The sequence below is a fragment of the Lithobates pipiens genome, unplaced genomic scaffold, assembly GCF_037356315.1.
Source record: "Lithobates pipiens isolate NorthernLeopardFrog02 unplaced genomic scaffold, aLitPip1_a1.2 Scaffold_18, whole genome shotgun sequence".
NCBI classification, from domain to species: domain Eukaryota; kingdom Metazoa; phylum Chordata; class Amphibia; order Anura; family Ranidae; genus Lithobates; species Lithobates pipiens.
Window position 1 is genome coordinate 433,391,278 of NW_027507758.1, and position 25,866 is coordinate 433,417,143.

The 25,866-nt window shown below is 41.5% G+C and overlaps 1 protein-coding gene across 3 annotated transcripts in view; it reads left to right on the forward strand.

Annotated features, from left to right (window-relative positions):
- The first annotated feature begins 282 nt into the window (after window positions 1-282).
- Window positions 283-25,866, forward strand: part of CCNL1 (cyclin L1) — a 37,062-nt gene continuing 11,478 nt past the window's right edge. For 2 of the 3 annotated variants that reach the window (XR_013276869.1, XR_013276870.1), the window contains exons 1-4: window positions 283-621; window positions 752-826; window positions 6,260-6,369; window positions 23,867-23,987. Coding sequence is in view for 1 of the 3 variants with exons in the window: in XM_077488099.1 (XP_077344225.1) it covers window positions 379-621; window positions 752-826; window positions 6,260-6,369; window positions 23,867-23,987 (549 nt within the window). In the remaining 2 variants the exon portion in view is untranslated. The remainder of the gene's footprint in view (window positions 622-751; window positions 827-6,259; window positions 6,370-23,866; window positions 23,988-25,866) is intronic. The other variant, XM_077488099.1, reaches the window with a different exon arrangement.

A 25,866-nucleotide genomic window follows, 5' to 3' on the forward strand; every position in this document is an offset into this window, starting at 1 on the left:
CACATTATCTTTTAAAGTATTATTTTATTATAAATGTGGGGGGGGTGGGTTGTCGGCACAGAGCTGCCCTCCCTGAGATGAGTTTTGCAGGTTGGTATGACTGGCCTAGCCTAGTTCTGATAAGTCGGCCATGTGAGGACTATGGGGGGACTATGAGGGGACGCACGTGGCCAGCACTGGTGTAGCGGGTTCGGCGATTCCAAGGAGCTCCTGTAGGCGGTGTACAGTACAGTAAATAGGCCGAGAAGGCGGCCGCGCCGTTTCCGAGCCCCAGCAGGGGGCAGCAGCGGCCACAATGACGCAGGCAGGAGGATCCTGGGAGAAGACCAGTGAGAGGCGGCCAGTTGTTCGTTGCAGTTACGTTTGTGGTAGAGCGCGATGGCGGCCTTACCCTACCTCTCCGCTCCTGCGGCTCCGCAGCGGCCTAACGAGGGCATCCTGATCGGGGACCGGCTCTACTCACAAGTCTACCTCACCATTGACAACTCCATCGTTCCGGAGGAGCGCCTGTCACCGACTCCGTCTATGCTGGACGGCCTAGACCTGAGCTCGGAGACGGACCTGCGTGTGCTGGGCTGTGAGCTCATCCAGGCTGCCGGGATCCTGCTCCGTATGCCGCAGGTGAGGGAAGGGTGTGGCGGGTGTTGTGGGTGCCGGGCCTACTGCACCGGGCGGAGCGCCGTCTGGGCCGGGGGCTCCTAAGATGGCGGCGGCCTCTCATCTTCCTCCCATTTTCTTGTCTCTCCCTCAGGTGGCCATGGCGACTGGTCAGGTGTTATTTCAGCGCTTCTTCTACTCCAAGTCCTTCGTGAAGCACAGCTTTGAGGTGAGCCATGCCTGGTGATGGGGGGGATGTCAGGGGGGTCTATAGTGTGTCCTTCTCTCACAAGAGACTGTTCAGATCTAATCCCATGTATGTGTTTACACTTCATTCAGGGATTCACTAAGCCCCTCCAAACATAAAAATATATATTTATATCTATATGTTGGGTGGTAGAGGGTTCTACTGAGCCGATGTAACTCCAGCACAGCAGTTACATCATCGCAGGCGCTGGACGCAGAAGACTACGGGAAGTCACCCGTGACGCAGCGACAAAGGTGCGTGCACGTCCTAGATTGCTGGAAGAGGGCACATGAGGTATTAAAGCGTTAATCGCAAACAATCAGTGCAGTGGCTGCATTCATTTTCTTTTTTCTACCTGTGGTTTTACCTGGTGATCAGACCAGGAACACACCTCCTGTATGCTTGGGTCACACCTATGCGGGTTGATGTGTTTTCCTGGCACATTTTGCCATTGTTCACAAGCCTTTTGGCGAAGACTCCATTTGTCGTGTGGGAGAAACGTGCAAAAAAAGTTGCAGTAAGAGTTTTGTTTCTTCTTGGGATAAAAGTTTGACGTAAATGAAAGCTGATCATTGTAAGCACCAGGCTTGGCTACTGAGTCACTGATTCGAATTGGTAAATCCACTCGCTACAGAGTCTGAAAGAATCGAATCATGAAAGTGAATCTGATTGAATTAAAGTGGCGTTCACCCAAAAGTGGATCCGCTTATCTGCCTCTGCTCTCTCCTTCCGCCGGTGCCACGTTTGGCACCTTATTGGGGAGGGGCGGTAACTGTTTATGCCCAGGTCCCATTGGTGAACTCCACCCAATACTGGGTGAGTCGGTACTCCCTTCCTAGACCCTGACCTGTGGAATAGCGTCAGTGTGGTCCACATCCCCCCCTTTTCTATTCTAGTGTTTTTGACAGGTACCCTTCCTCACTTTCAAGGGCAAGATCATTCAGAAATTCGGCCCCCTCTGGGCCATTAAGAGAGCACTATGCACAGTTGGGAACTGGCTGTGAAGCCACAAGGCCACAGCAGAACCCGAGAGCCAATGGAAATATTGGCTGGGGTGCCAACATCGCTGGAAGGACTTACCAAGACAGGTAAGTGTAGCTGCTGAATTTTGTTTAGTTTTGGGGGGAGCGCCACTTGGTCAGTGTGCCTCCTTTTCCAGGATGAGCTCAGTCCCAGCTCCTGATTTGTAAAATGAGCTATAACATGATTAGCTGTGTGAGCCAGCAAGACTGTAAGTCTCTGAATAAATCAGAGCACACAGAGATGCACTCTTTTGTATCACTAGCTGTCAGTCTTGCTGCAGCCTGTATCACACACAGTCTGTGAATGACAAGGTCCCAGAGAGCACACAAGAATCAACATTCTGTTTTGTAACATGGGCTGTGTGTGTGAGCCAGCAGCATGAATGAGTTTAATGATGTTCAGTAATTGAGTGATGCAAAAACGGCAATGGCTATGGGCAGCCGGCAATTGGCAGCTTAATCACAATTTACCCATCCATGCATCACGTTTAGTGCAGAGGTTTTTGGCGAAACTTCAAATCATCCAGGTGACTCAGTCCTCTCTCTCTCTCTCTCTCTCTCTCTCTCTCTCTCCCCCCCCCTACAGCCTAGGTTTGGTACCCTGCGACTTCTGCCTTTTCCCAAAGCTAAAATCGCTTTAAAAGGGAAGATATTTTAGACTGTAAATGAGATTCAGGAAAAGACAAGGTAGCTGAAGGCGATTTCATTAAATGATTTTGCAGTGTTTTGAACCGTTTGATGTCCCAAGGTGCCTACTTAAACCACTTCAGCCCCGGAAGATTTGGCTGCTGCCAGGCCATTTTTTGCGATATGGCGCTGCGTCACTTTAACTGACAATTGCGCAGCCGTGCAATGCTGTACCCAAACAAAATTGCCGTTCTTTTTTTCCCCACAAATAGAGATTTCTTTTGGTGGTATTTGATCGCCTCTGCGTTTTTTTTTTTCCCCGCTATAAACAAGAGCGACAATTTTGAAAAAATAAACACTCTTTGTAATAACCCCATTTTTAAAACAAAAAACACATTTTTCCTCTGTGTAGGCTGATATGTATTCTTCTACGTATTTTGTAAATGAAAATCGCAATAAGCGTATATTGATTGGTTTGTGCGAAAGTTATAGCGTCTACAAAATAAGAAAAGATTACTGGCATGTGTTTTTATTTTTATTTTTTTCACTAGTAATGACGGAGATATGAGATTTTTATCAGGACTGCGATATTGCGGCAGACGAATATGACTGACAGTTCTGTCTCGAGTCCTTCTGAGACAAAATAGCAGGATCTCGCTGTGCCCACCCCACTTTTCTCTCTCGCTCCTTGTAGACCCAAAGAAAGCCTTGTATTCTGTTCTTTAATTACAAGGCTTTTTGTAAATGGACAAGGGGAGAAGAGTGCCAGGTATATAGCAGGATCTCGCCTTGTCCATTCTCACAATGACTTTTATTCTGTGAAAAGAATACAGGGTATTTTTTTTGAATGGATAAGGGAAGAAGAAATGACATTGTGGGCTTGACAAGTGCAGCCCCTCTAAATGGTGATATGCGGTGGATCCCTTTTCAGAGAGTGTTTGACACACCGCAAGGAGGCAATATGTCGCCTCCTTGCCCTTTAACCCTCAAAATGCCAGCCCACTGCGTGGCAACCGCATGCATTTTACCACCTGCTTTGGCTGCCCCTGCGCACAAGTTTTTCGAGAGCTGGAACAATTTTCAGCACCAGAAGAGCACCGACTAATTTCCAGCATCAGTGAAGCTATCCTTCTCTTCCCCCCGCCCTCTAGGCAAATGTGCATGTTCACATTAAAAGTTAAGTTCCCCTTTGGTAACATGTTACACCTGTAGTTAGGATGTAACATGTTACCAAAAAGCACCTGTCTGCATCCCTCCGATCTCCTGCTGTGACAGTGGGGATCTTCTCCCTTCACCTGCTGTCAGAGTTCTGTGAATGAATGTACTAAAAGTACCATCTTCCACTGTGGCAGATGGCTTGAACTTCCCAAATGATCTTGGTTCATTGATCTTCCTGCTATCCAGTAATTGTCTGCCAATACGTGAGATATGGACAGACAGCTATACTGAGATTCTGCAGGGGTCTGACATTGCAAATGTGACCTACTGATCATAGATGCAATGCTCTGCAGGCACCCGAAGAAAGAGTGCACTATTTTTATTTATTTTTTACCTAAGAGAAAATATATATAATGTATATGTTCTTAGCCTTTAAAGCGGTTTTCCAGGTTTCCTGACGTTTTAAATAGTTTGGACCAAGCTAGTCCAAATAAACCGTCTAAGCGCTCATTTTAACATAAACAAGTGTAAAATGCAAGACACTGCCTGTACAGAAGAGATGTTAACCCACTTGGTAAAATGGACTGATGTCTCTATGGCAGCAGTCTGCCGTAGGAGGTTTATGCTGCAAAGGCAGGTTTTATCTGCCTGTCTAGGATCATTTCCATTGATCGTTAGAGGGGTAAAAACTGTTCTTTCATATGTAGGAGTCCCAGCATTCTTACAATCGCAGTACCCAGACCACACATTGCCAACAATGTACTCTTGGAAGATGCCTTCTTGCGATGTGCAAGGAATCATATGGGGCACCCTCCAACTTGGTCCTGATGAGACAGCAGTTCTGTTCTTACCAATGTGGTGCATTCAACAAGTCTAGAGAATATCCCTTTATAGTGCTGTCAACCTGCGCTTCACCATTCAAGTCAAATAATTAGAGACATTCAGAATTGCATCGTGCACCTATAATAAATTGAATGCGTTTTCAGTTACACCTAACATGAATTATTTAGTTGACATAAAATCATTGCAGCCCCCAAGATGAATTGCTAATTTGGCAGGAAGCAGATTGTGTTTCTTTAAAAGGTGGATAAGAAAATGGGGTCCTCCATTCCCATAACAGATAACTGAAGAGCCTCTGCTGTGGTGCAGTTTAAATTGCTCGTCATTACAACTATAAAAAAGTGTTCCCATAATGATTAATAGATGCACTTTTAATGTGCTTCAGACTCCTTACAAAAGTACAATTGAAAAAGTATGTGATGTTAGAGTGAAAAATACTCTTTATCTTCATTGACACTTTCAGAACAGAAGATTTTCAGTTTTACAGATTTCTTGTAGCTCTTGTGTGCGCACAGGAACTTTCCAGAGCTCATCCCACCTGCACAAGCATTTTACTTTAGGTTCAGGTAACACAGGTTTGTGTATATACTGCTCAAAATCGAGCACTTTGTTCCACATACACCAAAGATTCTTCAGACTGATGTCCAATGCAAAACCTAAATACACATGAACGCTAGCTTTTACTTTGTCCAAGTGAAACGCTGGCTAAAGTTCTTTCCAAGGTCCGAAGTGCACATTCAGAATCGGGCAGAAGACTTCAGGTTCCATAGACTCTGTGCCTCATTAAGGACAGTTTTCAGATCTTGACGAGTTTCTTTGGAGTCAAGGATTGTGCACCAAGTGCCCACTTTAACCATTCCTTAAATCCAGTAACTGAATTGTATTTAAATTTGGTATTTTTGCATTTTACTATTTTGAGAGGTCCATGTGGGCCTATATTGGGACCTGTTCTCACCAGTGCTTTTAAAGTCAGTCATTTCTGCTATATGGCTTTAATGGACTTCCAGCTTTTCAGAATGTGCTTCCAGATGAACATTTTGGTTCTCTGCATGTAAATCGTACTAAAGAACAGTGTTTTGTGAATTGTACAAAACCACTGTTGTAGATATGTTGGCTTTTGCTCTTACAAGCTCTACACGTTTGCGTTGTGTTTCCCTGGGTGCCAACTATGAAAAGTGTGTGAATGCTGAATATTTAATTTCTGTGCATCCATTACTGAAAAAAATTGGTGAGAATGGATATTTACTGCTTTTCTCAGATCTTGCTAGGCATCACCACACTGTAAAACAAAATGTCATGTCACAGTAGTGCTCATGTCATAAGGGATAGGATCATTATACAGTTTGTCCGTTTCCATCTGACTATCCGTCACTGGCTAAATGAGCGTACTGTCACTTCCATGCACACTGCATTGGTTTAGCTAGGGAGTGACAACTCGCTCATCTGAGGGAGTGATGCATGGAAGGGGTGTATTATTATTATTATTATTATTATTTATTTTTTTTCAGAAGTTTTTTTGGTGATCATGTCACTAGCTACTTGTTGCCAGCAACTGGATCATATGTTGCTTGGCCCTAAGTGTTAAACGGGTTACTGTATGTGTCATAAGCTTCTGAGTTTGAGTATTCATACCTTTGCAGCAAACACTAATAAATATATATATTCAAGAAGTTTAACAATGCTTTTCATTCCACATCGCTTCCTTGCTTTTTTTTTCCCTAACCAAATGTTGAAATATGGTACTCTCATCACATTGACTTCTTTTCAGATTGTTGCCATGGCTTGTATCAATCTCGCTTCCAAAATTGAAGAAGCGCCCAGAAGGATTAGAGATGTGATAAACGTTTTTCATCACTTACGCCAATTAAGAGTAAAACGGTATGTTTCTTTGTTATGCAAATGCAATTACTGGTTTGTCAAATAATTTTCAAAGAAGCAGCTTTACAATCTTGCATTCCTCCATCCAATATCTGTGCCTAAAGAACAGAAATAAGTATTTTTCCAGCCTCTGTAGAATTAAAGAGGCTATATACATATATCAAATAAGACAGTTTAATTATTTCAGTGTGATAACATTTCTAAAAAGGCCATTTTTATGAATATTCCAGCTTTGATATCTTGAGGAAATATATTTTTACAACCGTTGCTTACACAACAGATTTGTGTTGTGGACTTTTTCTTGCTCCCCATATTTGTGCATCGTGCCGAACATTCTCGTAATCTCATTTGAATATAATGCTTAATTTTTCCGTTAAAATCTTGTGTTGGAATCTGTTTTCAGCACTTAGCTATGTATGGATTCCCCAGGCCTAATTAACAGACTTCTAAGTTAGAGACAAGCCAAGAGCCAAGACTCAGGTTTGATTTTACAGTAGAATGTTTAAGTAAAAACAAGTAGGGTTTTTTATTTTATTAAAATAAAGAGCATGTCAGATATATTTTCAAGAGGGTTTTTATGTTTCTGTAATCTGTGAAGTATTGCATGTTCAATTATTTCCTTTAAAGCTGATCTCTGAGCAAAAACTTTTTCCCTTCAAATGGGGCTGTGCCTGCATTACAAGAATTGCTTGTTTGTCTATCGGAGAGATGACGAGAGTTATACTTACAGTATCTCACAAAAGGGAGTACTCCTCACATTTTTGTAAATATTTTATTATCTTTCCATTTGACAACAATGCTGAAGAAATGACACTTTACTATAATGTAAAGTGGTGACTGTACAGCTTGTTAAAACAGTGTAAAATTCGCTACAAGTTTGCTATTACTGACAACACACGGCCATTAATGTCTAAACTGCTGACAACAAAAGTGAGTACAACCCTAAGTGAAAATGTCCAAATTGGCCTCAATTAGCCATTTCCCTCCCCGATGTCATGTGACTCGTTAGTGTTACAAGATCTCAGGTGTGAATGAGGAGTAGGTGTGTTCAATTTGGTGTTGCCGCTCACACTCATACTGGTCACTGGAAGTTCAACATGGCACCTCATTCGAGGATCCGAAAAAAAATTGTGTTGCTCTACATAAAGATGGCCTAGGCTATAAGACGATTGCCAAGACCTTGAAACTGAGCTTCAGCACGGTGGCCAAGACCATACATTGGTTTAACAGGACAGGTTCCACTCGGAACAGGCCTTGCCATGGTCAACCAAAGAAGTTAAGTGCACATGCTCAGCGTCATATCCAGAGGTTGTCTTTGGGAAATGGACGTATGAGTGCTGCAGAGGTTGATGGGGTCGGGGGGGTTGATGCCCAAGAGGGTTAAGGCAGTGCTGGAAAATAATGGGGCCACACAAAATATTGGCACTTTGGACAGTTTCACTTAGGGGTGTTTTTGCTTTTTCTGCCAGCGGTTTAGACATTAATGTTAATCTATTTTGATGGGACAGCAAATTTACACTTATACAAGCTGTACACTCACTACCTTACATTGTAGCAAAGAATAATTTCTTCAGTGTTGTCACATGAAAACATATAATATATTTACAAAAATGTGAGGGGTGTACTCACTTTTGTGAGATACTGTACCTGATCCATGGCCCTCCTTGCAGCTCCTGCACCTACACTCTAGCAGTTTTGAGCAGTGGATTGTTCCTGAGGTCATCAAGCCCAGAGCAAGCTCTATAGACTTTTTGCTGGTAGAGAAGAGTATTATGTGCGTATAAGTCTTACTCCACTCCCCTGGACAAAACAAGCCCCTTTAACACTTTGTGCAGGCACAGCTTCACTGTTAGGAAAAACATTTTTTTTTTTGCCTGGAGTTCGACTTTAATTTAGTTTTGTGACATTTCATAAACTGTCCAACCTCCGATGTGCTTCATAGATTTGTGTTGTACTTCAGTTTAAACAATTGCATACTAGAGCTTTTTTTAAAAAACAAAATGAAAATGTATTGCTGGTTTGCATTCTTGGTAAAGACCAGTAGAGATATGAAACTTGTCTGCACTTCACCACTTTTAAAGGCTTAAACCGCACACAAGGGCTACATATAGTTTTAACAGAATAAAGCCCCCTTCTCATGTAATCACAATTCTTCTTTAAAGAGGAAGTAAACCTGGGTGGGTTTTACTTCCCCTTTGTCTCTCTGCAAAGGTAAAGCATAATGGGCTACTATGTATCGCATAGTAGCCCATTATGTGACACTTACCTGCAGTAGAAGGCCGCAATTTCCTGTCTTCCTTGCTAGCGAGTGTCCCTTCTTCACCCCTCTTCCTTCCGGGGCCACAAACTCCGGCTCTGTGACTGGCCAGTCACGTGATGTCACTCCGGCGCATTCGCCAGTCACGGCATGACCCGAGCTAGAAACGGCACAGACTTTTCTAACTCTGGTGCATGCGCAGAAGAAATCGCCGTGTGGCGATTTTCAAATATCTCCTAGACCAAGTAGGTCTAGGAGATATTTCAAGCACCTACTGTAAGCCTTAAGCTAGGCTTACCTGTAGGTTAAAGTGGTCTGTAAGGGTTTACAACCACTTTAAAGACAGTCACACTTGATCATCAAGCCATGTAGAAGATAGCTGTAATTTGTTTTCTGTGCATGAGTTCATTAAACAAGGCTGTATAACCATTTCTAGAAATGCTTTTTGTGAGCCAGATGCACATTCATTTTCAAAGGCGAATACCATTATCTTCAATTCTATTAAAGTTTACATGACTTTGAACGATTAATCATAGTGCAGACATTACATTTTATTGAGACTTGTAGTTTTTGAAGTCAGCTCTGGTTTTGGATTTATTTTATTTTTTGTTAGCTAGCCATATTTCAGGGTCTCAAATTGCAACTCATTCAGCCTAAGGATTGACTCGGATTGAAAACGTAGTTATGTGATGTGTGTGTGTGTGTGTGTTCATCATACAGTTGTGAAGGTAGTACCTTCTAAGAACTGGGCTTAATTCTCAAGTATTAAATGTTCTTTTCTTCTAAATTTTCTTCACACCTAGCATGGGGCAAGCCAATCCATCACCATCATTCCTAGCTTTACTACAAGGCTAGGTTCACACTCTTGAGCTCCCCACGTGAAGCGATTTGAATAGGCTGCTGTACCTACCAGAAACGCAAGGAAAAGGTCCCTGCACTTTTCCTAAAACGCTGATGCTCAGAAAGCACATGGTGTTTTTTCACCATGCGGTTTCATGCACCCGAAAACAGGGTTTTCTGATGTGTGGGGGTGCCGTTAAGAATTAATGGCACCCCTATTCATCTGCAGGTTCAAGACTGCATGTCGTATACATGGCTGTCCTGTACCCACAACAGTGTGGTTTTTTTATTTTTTATTTTGAAGTCTTATATTTAAATTTTGTGTGTACAAATTTAAGTACAGTCAATGAGATGTCTTGTTTTTATAAACTTGGCTTGCTTTACAGTTAATGTATGTACACACTGGTGCAAATAGAGATACTTTTTACATTGCATCAGCACGCATGTCATATAGAAAGAAGACCTTGAAGATATTCAAGCAACGATTTAATATAGTCTTTATTTTCATTGCATATGCCTACTGGATCTAAGTTATACTTTAAATATTAAGTCAGGACATCTTTTATTAAGTAATCTGGCAAACCCCATGAGTAGTGGTTATGACATGTAAAGCAAGCAGAAGAAAAATCATGTAACCTTTTTATGTCTTAGACATGTGTATTGACTTTATATTTTTTTCCCTTGCAACCGACTATACAGCAACCAGCTACATTTACCAATGCCTGGGTGATGTGGAGTGGTACATAGAGATGAAGCTTTCGTCTTGGCAACAGTGAGTGAAGTGTCGAAAATCCCCATGGAGAAGCCAGTGCTCTGAGAATAGGTCACTGGAATCGGGGACTCACAGGTTGGCCACTGGTGAACCATTTGAACAGACTCCTGTGTCATGTTAAACTTTTGTCTTTGCTGTCCAAGTTTAATTTAATGGTTATGTATGTTTCATCTCTCTTCCAAAACGAACATTTGTATGAAGAGTCAAATCTTACAAGAAAAACATCTCTTCTAGCTTTTTACCAACACATTTTATTGTTAAAGGAGTTCAGTATTTAAGATTTTACTTATCCATGAGAAAGTGACATTACTGAAAGCTTTAGGGTTTCTAATCTTGATACTTTAAGGAGCTACGCTTCAAAGACATATTTTGTACTGTCTTGAGGGAGACTTAATTTCTCAATCTTTCCACTGCTTGCTGTAGGTTTGCAGTTGTAATATACATTATACGTTCACTTCTACTCGCTGTCTTGCTATACATCACAGCAGCAGAATCTTTTACATTTAGAAACTAACATAAGTAACCTATTTGAGGGTTTAAAGCAACTGCCTTACAACATGCTTTAAATAGTGTTGATGATGTATTTCATTTTTGCAGCCAAACTGGCAAAACACCTACGTTATATTTGTTAAATGCTCCCATTCACGCACCTTACCATAATTTAAATATTTAAACATAGCTGCCTACCTATTTTACTTGCTGAACAATCCAACCTAGCTTGGGTGGTATGTTGTGTGTCCCTAAAATTCACCCCCCAATTTCAAATTGCAAGCTTTTCTGAACTATATAAGTTGCCTGTAGAGTTCTAGGTCTATTTTGCTTCAAAGTAACAACCAGAAAGGTAAGAAGTGTTGTTTTTTTTTTTTTTTTTAATGCTGTGTGAATGTTAACATAGTTGGGGTTTCTTAAATTTGACTGCAAAGGTTGAATTACAATTTTAAATATCTCCAAACTTTGATCAGGCATATCTCCTAACTTTCAGACATTGTAGGTGAGGTTTAAATGGTACAAAGACACATCATACACCTTTAAGTTTGTTGTTCTGTGTTTTATGAAGTAGACAGAACAGGTTTTGGCAAACAAGATCTCAAAATGCCTTGATCAACCATCTTAAAGGGGGAACTAAACCCACAAATGTAACTGTTTCCCAAAATACTTCCATGGCACACTTCGGATGATAGCTGTCAAAATAGCTAGGTTGCTTATGTCCATTGTCACCTGAACTATCAAGTAGCTAGTGTCAGTTGATCACATGTGCAGCAATGACAACTTCAGCGCAAATAGCCCAAGATGGAAGCTTCATTGGCTGCCAAAGAAAAAGCGTTTAGTTCTGATTTAAAGTTGCAATTTAAAGAGGAGTTCTTCCTGGGGGGAAAATAATTTTAAGTCAGCAGCTACAAATAATGTAGCTGCTAACTTTTAATATTAGGACACTTGCCTGTCCAGGGAGCCTGCAATGTCAGCACCCCAGCCTATTTTCGGATTGGCTGTCGGGGTGCTGCTTCCGCCAACATCTCCACTAAGGGAAACTGCTTTGGTTCCCTACTGCCCATATGCGAAGCGCGCTGTGCTTTCTAATTGGCCCGATGGGGGCCTAAACTTCTGAGGGACGGCACAGTCTACCGGAAGTGGGGATGGGGACCCAATAACAGGTTCCCAATCCCCCCCCCCCCCCCCCGAAAGGTTCCAAATGTGGCACCGGGGGGAGCAAGTAAGCGCAAGTTCCACTTTTGGGTGGAACTCTGCTTTAATGGAAATATTCTATAATCTGAAATAGTACCTGTGTTTTCAAAACATATATGGATTCAATACATGATACAGAAATGTTAGTGTTACTAAACTCAGGACCCTGCACTTTCTATGTTTTGTCTCCCACAGTACACAAAATGGGAATGCAATTTTAGTAAATATAAAATGCTAAATACCTTTTCTCATCAGCAGTCTTGTGACGTCAGTGTCTGCTTAAAGCTTGTTGTAGGAGTAGGTTATTCTCCTGAGTGTTCTATGGGGCTGCAGGACCCCTGATTCTCTCTGAAAAGTGCTGATCGTCCCTGTGCTGATCACTTGCACCCTCCCAAGGAAATAAAAAAAACTTTCTAGCAATACACACCAAACTGAGCACGTGCCGTGACTCCAAAGGCTCCATTATCCTAAGAGGTTTTTGGTACAGTGAGAGAAGGGGAGGCTCAGAGAAGACGGGATCTAACAGCCTTTTTACACCATGCGCACAATTAATTCCTTAGGTTCCACAGAGAGTATAACGAGCATCCTTTACTGCATATACAGACTGATTTTACTGTTTTGGGTTTAGTAACACTTTAAGCTGCCGCAAAGCTTATAAATGGCTTTCTATTTAGTCTCTGATAGAAGCAGACCCCCCTTTTTTTTTTTTTTTTTTTTCTTTCTGGGGACACTGTTTAAATATATTGTATTTATCTGCTGGTCTTTGAAGTGCCACAAGCACATTAGTCCAAGCCCAGAGGTTACTACATATCTCTTCAGCATTCAGTGTACCCCTGAGATACACTCCTACATGGAAATAAATACTTATCTGGAAGTTGTTGCTTCTTTCTACCTCAGGCGCCCAGTAAGAAGTGCCAAATTCTTAACAGAATTTAGTATTTGTTCTTTGGAAACAGATGTGCCTGCATGTTGACAGCATTTCAGACTAATACCTATTTGTGCTTGTGTTTGGGAGAGGTTTAAAAAAAAAAAAGCAACCAATTTTTTGAGTTTTTACCCCCCCAACCTGCTCCGCCTTATGCTGCAATGGCAACAGAGGGGGGCGTACATATGCAGTGGCTGCGATGCTAGGCAAAAATAATTAAGGGGTCAAAATGGGTGGCAAGGAGGTCATACAACACCTGTCAAATGCCCTCTGCAAAGCAATCTGGATGTGAATCAAGCTTCAGAGAGCAACACTGATGTAAACTAGCCCTAAGTCCTGTGAAATGTTCAGCTTTACTGGAAGTAATGTAGCTACCCTGGTGATAAAATGTTATGCAGAAAATGAAATTTTCACGAGTTTTGTGGTTAGAGATGGGTATTTAGCCCTATAACAGTTTACTCCTAAACTTTAAAAAATGATGTACATTTACACTTTAAAATGTTCCTTTTTGTATTTAAATACAGGTCAATGGATCCTTTTGTGTCTGTACCACAGGTAATCAATGGCTGAGCAGACAGCAGCAAATGCCTGCAGCTGCTGGTAATCTGTCATTATAGGGAATGGGGCCAGTGACTGCATCCAATTGCTTGGAATCATAGCAGGAGTCTGATTCCTTCTGCTACTATTTGTACCAATGACAAGGCCATTTTTCAAAATATTTCACTGTGTTGCTTTGACTGACAGTTGCACGGTCATGCAATGCTATACCCAAATAAAATGTGTCACCCCCCCCCCCCGCCCCAAAAACATTGAGTCGTCTTTTGGTGGTATTTGTACTATAAACAAAAGGCCATCTTTTTTTTTTAAGGGGAAAAAAACACCTTTTTTTTTTCTTTCTGTTTTTTCCAGTAAAAGTAAAACGATTTAATCAATTTAGGCCAATATATCTGCTACTTATTTTTGGTGAAACCCCCCCCACCCCCAAAGGGTATATATTGATTGCTTTGCACAAAAGTTATAGCATTTACAAACCTATGGTGTGTGTAAATTTTTTATTTTTATCTATCTATATCTATCCACTTCCAGCCCAAGGATGTTATGACGTCTGACTTTCAGTGGGGCTATCTGAATGATGCCTGCATCTACAGGCATTATTCAGGTATCAACTTTTAGAGCCGACAGATTTTTACCGGTTTTGCTGTGAGTATTTCACAGAACATGTGACTCAACACGGGCGCTTTTTTAAACATGTTTTCAGTGCATTTTAAATGGGGATGTGTGGGTTTTTTTTTTTTAACCATAGATGCACCAGAAATGCTGGTAGCTAGATTGTTCACACCTGTTATGTTAGACTTTTTGGTGACCTCTTGCTGAGAATTACAAGGTTTTAGTGCTAACTTGTGCTTAAAATGTAACTTGCAGTAAATGTGTATAATGCATTCTCTGAGATTTGGTCTGATCTCGAAAATGTTTAGTGTTTATGGCTAGATATTGAATGGAGTTTTGAAGGCTACATTTAAAACTTGACCACTGCTAGAGACCCCTCTGTTTTAATACAGTCCCTCTTTTCTTAGCTCTGTGAGCCTTTTTAAGATTAGTTTATATTTGCTAGACCTATAAGATATAAAAGTACTTTTTAAATATAGTTAACACAGTGGGGAGACACTGTACAATGTTTCATTATTGTATCATTGACTAGGTATTACTGCAGGTTTTTACTTGAAAATGGCTACACAAGCAGAACCTGAAGTGATGGCTTCTATATAACTACCTATTTTTTGCAGTGTGGTACATAGATTCATACCGCTGCTCATTATTCTTTTACATTAGCACACTAAAAGATGCTGGAGTATGCTCATGGTTAAAAAAAAAGCAGTGCAAATATGTCCCCCGGTGGCTCTTTATAACAAGTATGGCCAAGTTAATTGGAACTCAGGAGCCAACCTGCCCACACTAGGATTTGGGGAAATATTATCCAGTTGATAGCAACTAAAAATTTTCAGATATGAACAGCTTTGCATTAAAATTAACCTAAAGTGAAATGTTTCTACCTGGTCATGTCACGTTCATCCTTATTTCTCTCTCTAAGTGTGAAAGATCCAGTAGAAAGAAAACGTTTAAGAAAAAACAAAATGTTGCAATAGTCTCCTGCCCAGTTACATGACTGATACCAAGGATCTTGGGAAATTGACTAAGTGCTCAATCACACCAGACAGGCCTTTGATTGCAATAGTGTGCTTCACAAACTGCTGCGCTGAAAAAGAATACTACATGCAGTAAAGGAGTGGATATGTCGCAATTCAAAATGACAATCTCAGAAAACTTTGGAAGCTGCTATTTCCAGACTTGCAGACAAAGTAGTTGCTAGACATTGGGCTTGATTTACTAAAGCCAAATATACTGTGCACTTGCTCCAGAGCTTAGTAAATAATAATGTTTCACTTTGCAACAAATACCTAATCACATACAAGGAAGATAAACCTAATTTTTGCTTGTACATGATTGGATGATGGTAATCAGCAGAGCTTCCCCTCAGATCTAAAGCAAATGCACTTGCAGTTCACAGTATATTTTACTAAATCAACCTCCCCATCTTTATATGCAGTGAACAAAATACGGATTAGAAGGGGCTTTTGTGGCTTGCATTCTCCCTACGTCTTTCATGATGGTGGAATTAAAGGTACTGCTGCGAGTAAGACCACTACCAAAATAATGAATAATCTGTAGACTTGTACCAAAACCAATAATTCAGCATATAATTAATATAATGCATTTAAATGAATATGAATTTGCCGCCCATTATCAGCACCTTAAGCACAAGAAATGCTGAAGAAAAATGCATTGCTTTTAAATTCTATGCATGTCTTTACCCTGGTTCGTTTGTGGTGGTAAAAATCTTGCTTGCTGCATTTTTGGACAGTTAAAAAAGAAAAAAAAAAAGAAAATGCACCTCCCTGTTGAAATGCATTGAAAACGCATCAATAACGCACCCGTTACTTTTTAATGCATTTTTTTGAGTCACATAACCTATGAAAAACTCACCGTAAGCACAGTAAAATTATGACAAGTGTGCATTATCGGCACCAATTTTGCCCACTGAAATTTCAGTGCATTTCCTATTAATCTGCTTTTGGATCAGAGTATTTCTTTTTATTGGTGGCTTCTATCTTTTGTTTTCATATGCATTTTTGTTCAAAAATACCTTTTTGTCTGCTGAACTGACTGGCAACATATTTCATTTGTCGAATCATGGCATAACGACTAGCTAACATTCAAAGTATCACATTGCGCTCATCTAATTTATCAGTTACTTTCCTGCAAAGTCTTATTCTCAGCTGTCCGTGTTAGATCCACACAGTGTGGCCCATGGTGAACTGCTGAAAACTCCCTGGATAGTCTATTCCTACATAGGTGCCATATATTATGCACTCAAGGGATTGACCACGCCTCCATAGAAATTTATGGGATTTGTTTGGTGTATGTGCGGGGTAAAAAGACCAGGAGAGTTTTTGTGGTGACAGCTGTGCAGCTTCCCCTGAGCCTCTGCACATGGATCTTGCGAAAGTGGCAGTTTAAATGTGGTTGTAAAAGCAGAAGGTTTTATATCTTACAGAATTCTATTCTCTAAGGTAAAAAAAAAAAAAAAAAAACTACTGCATGCAGCCCTCCTTAATACTTACCTGGGTCCATCTTGATCCCGAGGTGTGCAGGAGAGCAGAGGCTCTCTCGAGTATCTCCTTCCTCTTCGGCTCAAATACAGCAGCAATACAGCCATTGGCTTCTGCTGCTGTCAGTCACAGCTGGTGAGGGGGTGGGTCCAAGCTGCGCTGTATGTCAATGGACACACACGGCTTACTCGGGAGCAATAATGCATGAGGATGAGAGGAGGGTCATGGCTGCTCTGTGCAAAACCATTGTACAGAGCAGGTAAGTGTGACATGTTTGTAAAGGTTTTTTTTTATTACCAAATAAAATAACAATCCCTTTAAACTTAAACCCCTTATTTCAAGTCCTAATGTTTTAGAAAAGCAGTCCTATGAAACACTATTAACCCTAATTAAAAATATATATATATATCCATGGATACGAGTGGCCTCATTTTGCAGTTACACATGTCTCAGTAGTGGTGATAAATGGATACTAAATTCTGCTAGTTGCACAGCATATTTGCAAACTGTCAGTTACCTCCGCCTCCTGCGCCCCCCCCTCCCCCCCCCCTTACGTGTAATCTTCCAGTCATGACAAGTCCAGAGTCCAGTCACTACTCTGCCAATGTTGCTTTAATATTTTATCATCCCTGGCATCTGGCACGCTGGGAATGAGCCAGTATGATTAAGGCTTACCCTCTAGGTCTAAGAAATGTCTCCTAAACCTACACTGTTTAGGAGATATTTGCCGAAAGACAGGCACCGCTGTCTATGGCGCAGCGGTGCGCAGGCGCACTGAGCGCGGCGCTGTCAATGGCGATATGCCGCGAGTGGCGGCTCCCGTGCGCATGTGTGAGGGTGACGTCATTGCGGCTTCGTCGAATGACAGCGGCGGAGCAGCGAGACCCACCGAGAAGATGGATGCTTCAGACTACAGGGGACAGCGGTGACATCGCTGGCTCCTGTGTCAGTTAAGTGACACATAATGGACTATGTGATGCATAGTAGTCCATTATGCTTTACCTTTGCAGGGAATCAAAGAGGAAGTAAACCCATTAGAGTTTACTTCTTTAAGTACACTGTGCATTCACTTTGCAGTGCAAATTTAAAACCTGAAAATTGCAAGCAGTTCTTTCTAAGAACTGAACTTCTTTCTAAGCTATCTGGTTTACTGTTCTAAACTTGTCTTTTAAGGGCTCGTTCACACTTTTTACAGTCTCTTACAGCTGCCTACAATGCAGGGGGCTAAAGCAGGCAGTGAGTAGACAATGCACCTCAGCATCTGTCATGCTCTCTGGGAAGCGATCCACATGTAAATTGCTTTTCAGAGAGCTTCAGAGAACTAGTTTGAATAAGCCCTTAAAGTGTCTAGCCTATTATGTAATGAATGTCTTTCTCTAAAGTATTCTTTGCCTGTATCAGTAAATGCTCAGTAACCAGAGGGCATGGGGTTTCAGTACTATAGGACTGATTTATGAAAACTGCTGTTCATTGGAACCAATTTTTTGTTTCTAATTCAGAGAGCTAAATAAACCATAAATAAATTCAGAGATGAATATACCTGACTGCTTTCTGTGGGAAACTGACTTTTAGATCCAGTGGTCATACATTTAAACCATTAGCGTGAAACAGCTTTTCAGAAGTGTATGATGGTAATGGCTTTTCCCCAGTTAACAGGCTGCATATGAGTTCAGGGGCAGCTACTTCACCCAATTAGAGTCAGAATAATATTGTTCTCTAACGAGCATATGTGGTCTTGTTGGAGATTGATAACATCTGAGATGTTCTGTTTGTGACAGTCTGCTTAAACCATTTGTAGGTTTTGAATATAGATATAACGTAAGTTGAACTAAATATTAAACCGTATAAACTGAAGTAGCGTTCAAAACTAACCGTTGATGCACCATACTGCTGACCTGGTATCGTGCAGCCTTTATTATATATTGAGCTATGCGATTTTATTCTAAAATATTTACAGCAGCTTGTATTTTACATGGTACTTGGAAAAGTGATGTAGGCTTATATGCCAAAAAAGGCTTTCTTTACTGAATATTACTTATAGTTGATAAACTGGATATCCATAGTTTATGGTACCTGATATCACCATTTCATTTTACCATAACTTTGTGATCCTTTCCTAATATGGCTGGCCTACTGCTAACTTTCTGTTAGGGAGCCAAAATGAGTTCCATGTTAACACATCTGTCGTGTAGAGAAATGTTTCCTACAGCTTTTGAGCTCTGGCTTCCCACATTGCCCGCTAAATTTAAAAACCAAGAATTCATATTGTATCTGCTAGTCTTAATGATTTGTCATTTCCAGTGCACTCACTCTTAAAGTGGTTGGTTGTAAAGGCAGAAGCATTTTTATTTTAATGCATCCTATGTATTAAGATAAAAAAAAAAACCTTGTGTGCCCCTCTCTTTCCATACTTGAGCCCCATCAAGATCCAGTGATGTTGCAGGAGTGTCTTGGCTGCCTGGGCTCCCCTCTTGATTGTCTGAGACACCGCAGAGGCGCCATTGGCTCCCGCTGCTGTCAATCAGTTAGTTGGCCAATCGGAAGAAAGAGAGGCCAGGGCCGAACTGCAGCTCTGTCTAAATGGACAAAGGGAGCTGTGGTTCAGGTGCCCCCATAACAAGCTGCTTGCTGTGGGGGGCACTCAACAGGAGGGAGGGGCCAGGAGCACCGAAGAGGGACCTAAGAAGAGGTATCTGGGCTGCTCTGTGCCAATTCACTATACAGGGCAGGTAAGTATGTTTTTGTTTTTAACAAAAAAAAACTTAAAAAAAATAAGCCATTAGTATCACTTTAACCACTTTCAGACCGGACCAATTTGCTGGTCAAAGACCAGACCACTTTTTGCGATTCGGCACTGCGTTGCTTTAACTGACAATTGCGCGGTCGTGCGACGTGGCTCCCAAGCAAAATTTACGTCCTTTTTTCCCCACAAATAGAGCTTTCTTTTGGTGGTATTTGATCACCCCTGCGGTTTTTATTTTTTGCGCTATAAAATAGAGCGATAATTTAGAAAAAAACGCATTATTTTTTACTTTTTGTAATAATAAATATCCCCCAAAAATATATAAAAAAAAAAACTTTTTTCCCTCAGTTTAGGCCGATACGTATTCTTCTACATATTTTTGGTAAAAAAAATCGCAATAAGCGATTATTGATTGGTTTGCGCATAAGTTATAGCGTTTACAAAATGGGAATAGTTTTATAGCATTTTTATTAATAATTTTTTTTTTTTTTTTTACTAGTAATGGCGGCCATCTGCGATTTTTATTGTGACTGCGACATTGTGGCGGACCCATCGGACATTTTTGACACATTTTTGGGACCATTGTCATTTATACAGTAATCACTGCTATATAAATGCAGTGATTCCTGTGTAAATGACACTGGCAGTGAAAGGGTTAACCAGTGGGTGGCAGTGTAGGGGTTAAGTGTTCCTAGGGGTGTGTTACTAACTGTGGGGGGGTTGGGCTTTCATTTAGTGTACACTGATCTCTGCTCCAATCACATGGAGCAGAGATCAGCGTCACTAGTTGCTAGGCAGAATGGAAAAATGTTGTTTACACAGCATTTCCTCCATTCGGCCGCTCCGTGAGACTATCGCGGGGATGTCCGCGGGTCCCGCGACCGGACTCACGGGGGTCCCGACCAGCGCGGGAGCGCGCCGCCGGCGGCGCGCTCCCAATGGCACGGCGGCATCGAATATTGGACGTACATGTACGCCAATATGCCTGCCCGTGCCATTCTGTCGACGTACATCGTCGTGCGCTGGTCGGGAAGTGGTTAAAGTCAACTCGTGGCACCTTCTGGATGTTGGTATTCTGCCTTTTTGATTAACTGGCACAGGATGTTGCAACACCTGTGCAGCAGTTCAGTCAGCCTGACACAAAGTCATGTGCCGGAATGTAAACTGAGCTTTGCATGCACAGATCGGTGTACATTCTACAGATAATTGAGAGCAGATAGGTTTAATTTATTGCATGTCTTCTGCAGTAAAAAGCCTGCCTGCTAGTGGTGTGTGTTGTTTTTTTTTTTTTTTTGTCACACTTTAACCCCTTGGTTTCTCTGTGCTAACCAATGATCAAGATGAGTTAAAGCTACAGGTGAGAGTTGTCTGGCTGCTCAGAAACCGAGCTGTCCATACGCAGCCCCATAATATAAACAAAATATGTGATGGACTGCTGGAATTGGTTAAAACCTTTTATGCTGCACATGTGAAAGCCGTGACACCAGCATTTTGACAGGTTGACAGTTCAATTGAGATTAGTAAGCACATTAGTAACTAAGTGCCAGTTCACACAGGGGCAGCTTCCAAGTCGCCGACTCTGAAGCTGCCCCATTCAGCGCAAAACTACTTCTGTATAGAAGTCAATGCAAGTCGCCCCAAAGTAGTACAGGAACCCGTTTCGAAGCTGGAATGACCTGAGTTGCTCCTATTAGACCGGTTCCATTGCAATGCAGGGATCGCATCTTTTCAGGCGACTGTCACTTGACAGGTCGCCCCTGCATGAACAAGCGCTAACCGTTATTCAAGGCATGTCTCAAATGTAACTGTTTTGGGACGCCATTATATCAGTCATTTTTTTTTTTTTTTTTTAAGTGACCCTGTGTTAACTTCTGACATCCAGTCAGAGAGAGCTTGTGCAGTTTACTTAATTTTAATAAAACAAGCCCTTTTAGTCAGGAGGTTGCAGTTCTTCACTCGCAGCATAAGGTTTTATTTTATAACATTAGCCTTCTGATAACAATACAAACATTGATAATTTGCTACCTGCAACTAGTGATTCCTATATGTGGTGACTGACTTTTTATCGCATGGCAAAATGTCTCACTGTAGGGACACACGGGAAGCAGTTCTGTGCCATTCTCACTGTAATGCAGCCTACTGCTGTGCTGCCATACATTTTATTGCAGCACGCTGGCCCAAATAAACGACGTGTGTTTTTTGTACATTTCAAATAAGGCTCTGACAGAACAAAAATACAGGGAGTAGTGTGATCTACTGAATCGCACCACACACTGCCCCCTAGTGCAGCTGGGAATGGAGAGCTGTCAGCGGTGAAGTGCTGTGGCAGCTCTCCTAATAGTGTGAATTTGCCCTTACTGACTCAACCTCCTAAAACTCCTTCCCTCTGTACCTCTGTAGTTCATAATGCAGGCTATGTGAGTTCTGTGACAGCAGGGCATGGTAAACATGTCATAGTAAGGCCCCTTTCACACTGCCATGATTTTTCTGTAAATTTGAGGTCTATGGACCATACCTTGCATGAAAGTCGGACTAAAGTACAGGGACTACTTTTGAAGTTGCAGATATATGAATGGTTATCATGGGGAACTACTTGTTATGTGACTTTGCAGTCCTAAGTCACAGGACAAATCGCACAAATGGGGCCTAAATGGATGGGGATCTTCCCAAATTACATTTACAAACTTTGAGACTGGCTAAGATTAATAGGAGTAGGCTAGAAATACAATGTGGACATGACTATAACATTTAACATTTTGACTATAGGTATACTTTTTAAACATTTGAGAACAGACATATTTCGCATCATTCCCATCTGTAACCACTCTTGGGAGAAACTCAATGTGTGAGCACTGTTATTCACCCCAGTTCCCAAACCATCTAAACAAAGGGCCAGTTTACTGTACTTCAAACGTTAGGAGGGCTGGCCTATGGCCTGTGGGAGTAGAAAATATCCTGTCATCAGTGGGAGTAAACCATTCCCCATGATTGGTATTAGGGGGAGTAATGGTGTGCTATCATTGGTATTAATGGGAGGAATAGTGCCCCATCATTGGTGTCGGTGGTAGTAATAGTGCCCCGATGTTGGTATCAATGGAAAGAATGGTTCTCCATCATTGGTGTCAGTAGTAGTAATCGTGCACACATGCACCCCCCCCCCCCCCATTAGTATCAATGGGAGGAATAGTGTGCCATTATTAGTTGCTGAGTGGGGGGGATAATGTCCCAAGGGCCAGATAAAAACAAGCAAAGGGCCACAGTTTGGAGACCACTGCTTTAAACCATTAGCTACTAAAGTCAGGTGTCTGTAAGGTTACAGACATGAAATATGAACAAAGCCTATCCTTCTATAGTGTGTACTTGTCTCAATTAAGAGCACAAAGTGTAATTTCTGTCTGCCGCTTCGTTCCTTTATCAGCATAAATCACTTGTGACAAGGTTTCCTGACACCAAGAGAATAAATGTGATAGGAGGGACTTCCAGCACACAGCCTGTGATTGATAGCCCCATCTGTTGCTGTGTGAAGGGGATGCGTCCCTTCAATCCAATCAGCTCTTAGAGCTCTAGTCGCTGAGCACTTCAGAGATTTCTCCCCACCCCCTTCTTTCTAAACGCTCAGACAAGCTTTATAAATTCTGGACTTTAAACGGATGTAGAAAAGACCTCAGATAAGCAGGTACAACGTGTGTAGGAGTATTTCATCTCTGTGTATCACCGGAAGCCAGTCACCTTAATTGGGTCTATTTAAAGGTTAAGTGTATAGCTGGGGCAGAATAACTTAACCTCAATTGTGCATATAAAGATTGGAGAGGGAAGGCATGGTATAAGGCAGGGATATGCAATTGGACCTCCAGCTGTTGCAGAATTACAACTCCCATGAGGCATAGCAAGACTGACAGCCACAAGCATGACACCCAGAGGCATGATGGGACTTGTAGTTTTGTAGCAGCTGGAGGTCCGCTTATTGCAGATCGCTGGTATAAGGCAACCCTTCATATTTGGCTGGTTTCCACTGAATATTAACACCTCCCATAAATCTCACTAACTGAATAAACTTTCACAATGTAGCATTGTTTTGAGTAAAGGTACACACAGGAGCCAGGCAACAAGCATTTTTCCAGGCAAATGCACAGGTGAAACATGACCAGCTGTGGAGGTTTTCATGTGTTTGCTTTTAGGCTTTGGCCAGTCATAGGTTGACTTGAGTGTGTCATACTCTTACAGCATCTGATTACCCAAATATGAAATGATTCTTTCATCCCTGCCAGAATGTCCCTACATCCCTACAGAATGTCTTACCCTAAAAGCAGGTGGGCTCTCTTAATCCATGTATTTTCCTCAGTGGTAAGGTTTTAAACCTCTGAGAACTGCATTGATCATGCCATTGTGTCCTGGCTATACAAAAATTCACCAGTGTATATTCTAGTTCAGTTAATGTCCAAATATCTCTTAAATTAAACTTGGACAGTTTGAGACGAAGGTTTGGACTTGGCTGCAGGAAGCTAATTTTTAGTTTCTGTTGCCGTCTAGTCGGTTGGAAGGAAAGAGAAATTCTGCAATAGTATTTTTTTTTTTTCAAACCCATATTGATTTATTTCCCACAAATTAGGACCCCAAGTCCACTCATACTTGATCAAGGCTACATAAATACCAAAAACCAAGTAATCAAGGCGGAAAGAAGAGTGTTGAAGGAGCTGGGATTTTGTGTTCATGTAAAACACCCACACAAGGTGAGCTGATGCATTAATATTTGTGAATACTTATTAAATAGATTTCCTTTTCATTGTGTTGCTGTATCCTTAATTTAGTATGCTGGACAAATCATAACTACACTCTGGTTATGTGTTTTTTTTTTTTTTTTTTGTTTTTTTACTTTTAATCTTTAAGCTAAAACACTTTAATGCCTTTTTGTATTTTTTTTTAATGTCACGATCACGTCTTCTATTATGGATTTCAGTTCCTGCAGCAGGGATAATGGGTGTGTGCAAAGAGCTGCTGCTGCTCAGCCAGTACAAAGCAGTGACCGGCAGAGGTGCCACAGCTACACACCAGATTTTGCATGTAGTGTATATGCACATACAGGGGCAGGTCCCACCATGCCCGCACAGGAATGCACTGTGCGTTCCTGTGAGATTCAGTCCGCATGCAAAACGCACTCAATTTGCGATCTGCAATAGAAAGTTAACGCCTCAAATGCAGGTCATAAACACAGTACATTTGCCCGCACTAATCGCCTGGTACTTTTGTACCAGGTGATCGGCTTACAGTGTGCTTTAAAAAGTAGTGCGTGCACTACTTTGATGCAGTGTGATTTTAGCCCATTCAGAATGTTTTTGCTGAAATCGCACTGTATGCAAATTCATGTGCATGGTGTGAATTAGTCCCTCAATGATTACTTGAAGTTAGAAGCTGGTGATTGTTTCTGGAAACAGCTTGCTACCAGGAATGATCATCTGTTCCTGACAACAGGTAATTTCTAGATGTGGAGATACGTTTGAACAGTGGTGTAGAGCTGTGACCCCCTCTGTGACTGCTTCGTATAGCAGCTGTTCAAACACACACAATTGCTGCTTTAGGAGTTTGCGACCCACTATAATCACGGTAGTGAATGAGATCTCAAAAAAAAAAAATAATAATCTACTCCACGTCTTTTTGGAGGGGGTTTACAACCCTTTGGCATCTAGTGCTTATGCCAATGTTTTCTCAGCCGCAGTCCTCAAGGCTCCCCAACAGATCATGTTTGCAGGATTTACATTATTTTGTACAGGTGGCTTGATCATTTTCACTGCCTTAGTAATTACCACAGCCATTTCATCTGAGGGAAATCCTGAAAACACGCCCTGTTGTGCGCCTTGAGAAACCCTGGTCTATGCAATATCTGCCCTGCATTTAGGATGTATTATTTTTATTTATTTTTCTACACTGTACATGTGCAGTAAGGATGAGCTCATCCTTAATGAGCAGTAAGGTGATTTTTTTTTTTAATTTGTGAATATTTTAGTTTGACACCCACACTGGAACAACAATCCCATACTGGCTTGTTAAATCTGCAGAAGCACATATACGCACATATACACGTGCTGGTACTGGCCATGTGAACACTTACCACATCATTGGCCATTTAATCGCAGTTGAGGATTTGGTGGTCTGATATTCAGGCACAGCTTCTTCCAACATAGATCAGTTATCAGGTTCTGACCACGTCAAAATTCCAAAGTGTTTGGGTGTAAAGTTTTTGCATGTTTTGTTTGTGCATATAAGGGAAGAGGATAGTCAAATCAGTGAAAGTGTGCTACTTAAGTGTAGGTGATCTTTAAAGGTTATGTCCACCCAAATGTGGTTTTAGTTATGAGGTGAAGCCTAGTGGGCTGAATTATTCCCTGGCTTACAACTACAGTGAGACTTTCCGGTTTGACTTTTTGGGGTTGATTTACTAAAACTGTAGAGTGAAAAATCTGGGGCAGCTCTGCAAAAAAACAATTATCTTCCAGGTTTTTTGTGAAAGCTGAAGTTAGAAGCTGGTTGGCTACCATAAACAGTTGCACCAGATTTTGCATGCTCCAGTTTTAGTAAATCAGCCCCCTTTCTGTTTCTCTGGAAAATCAGGTG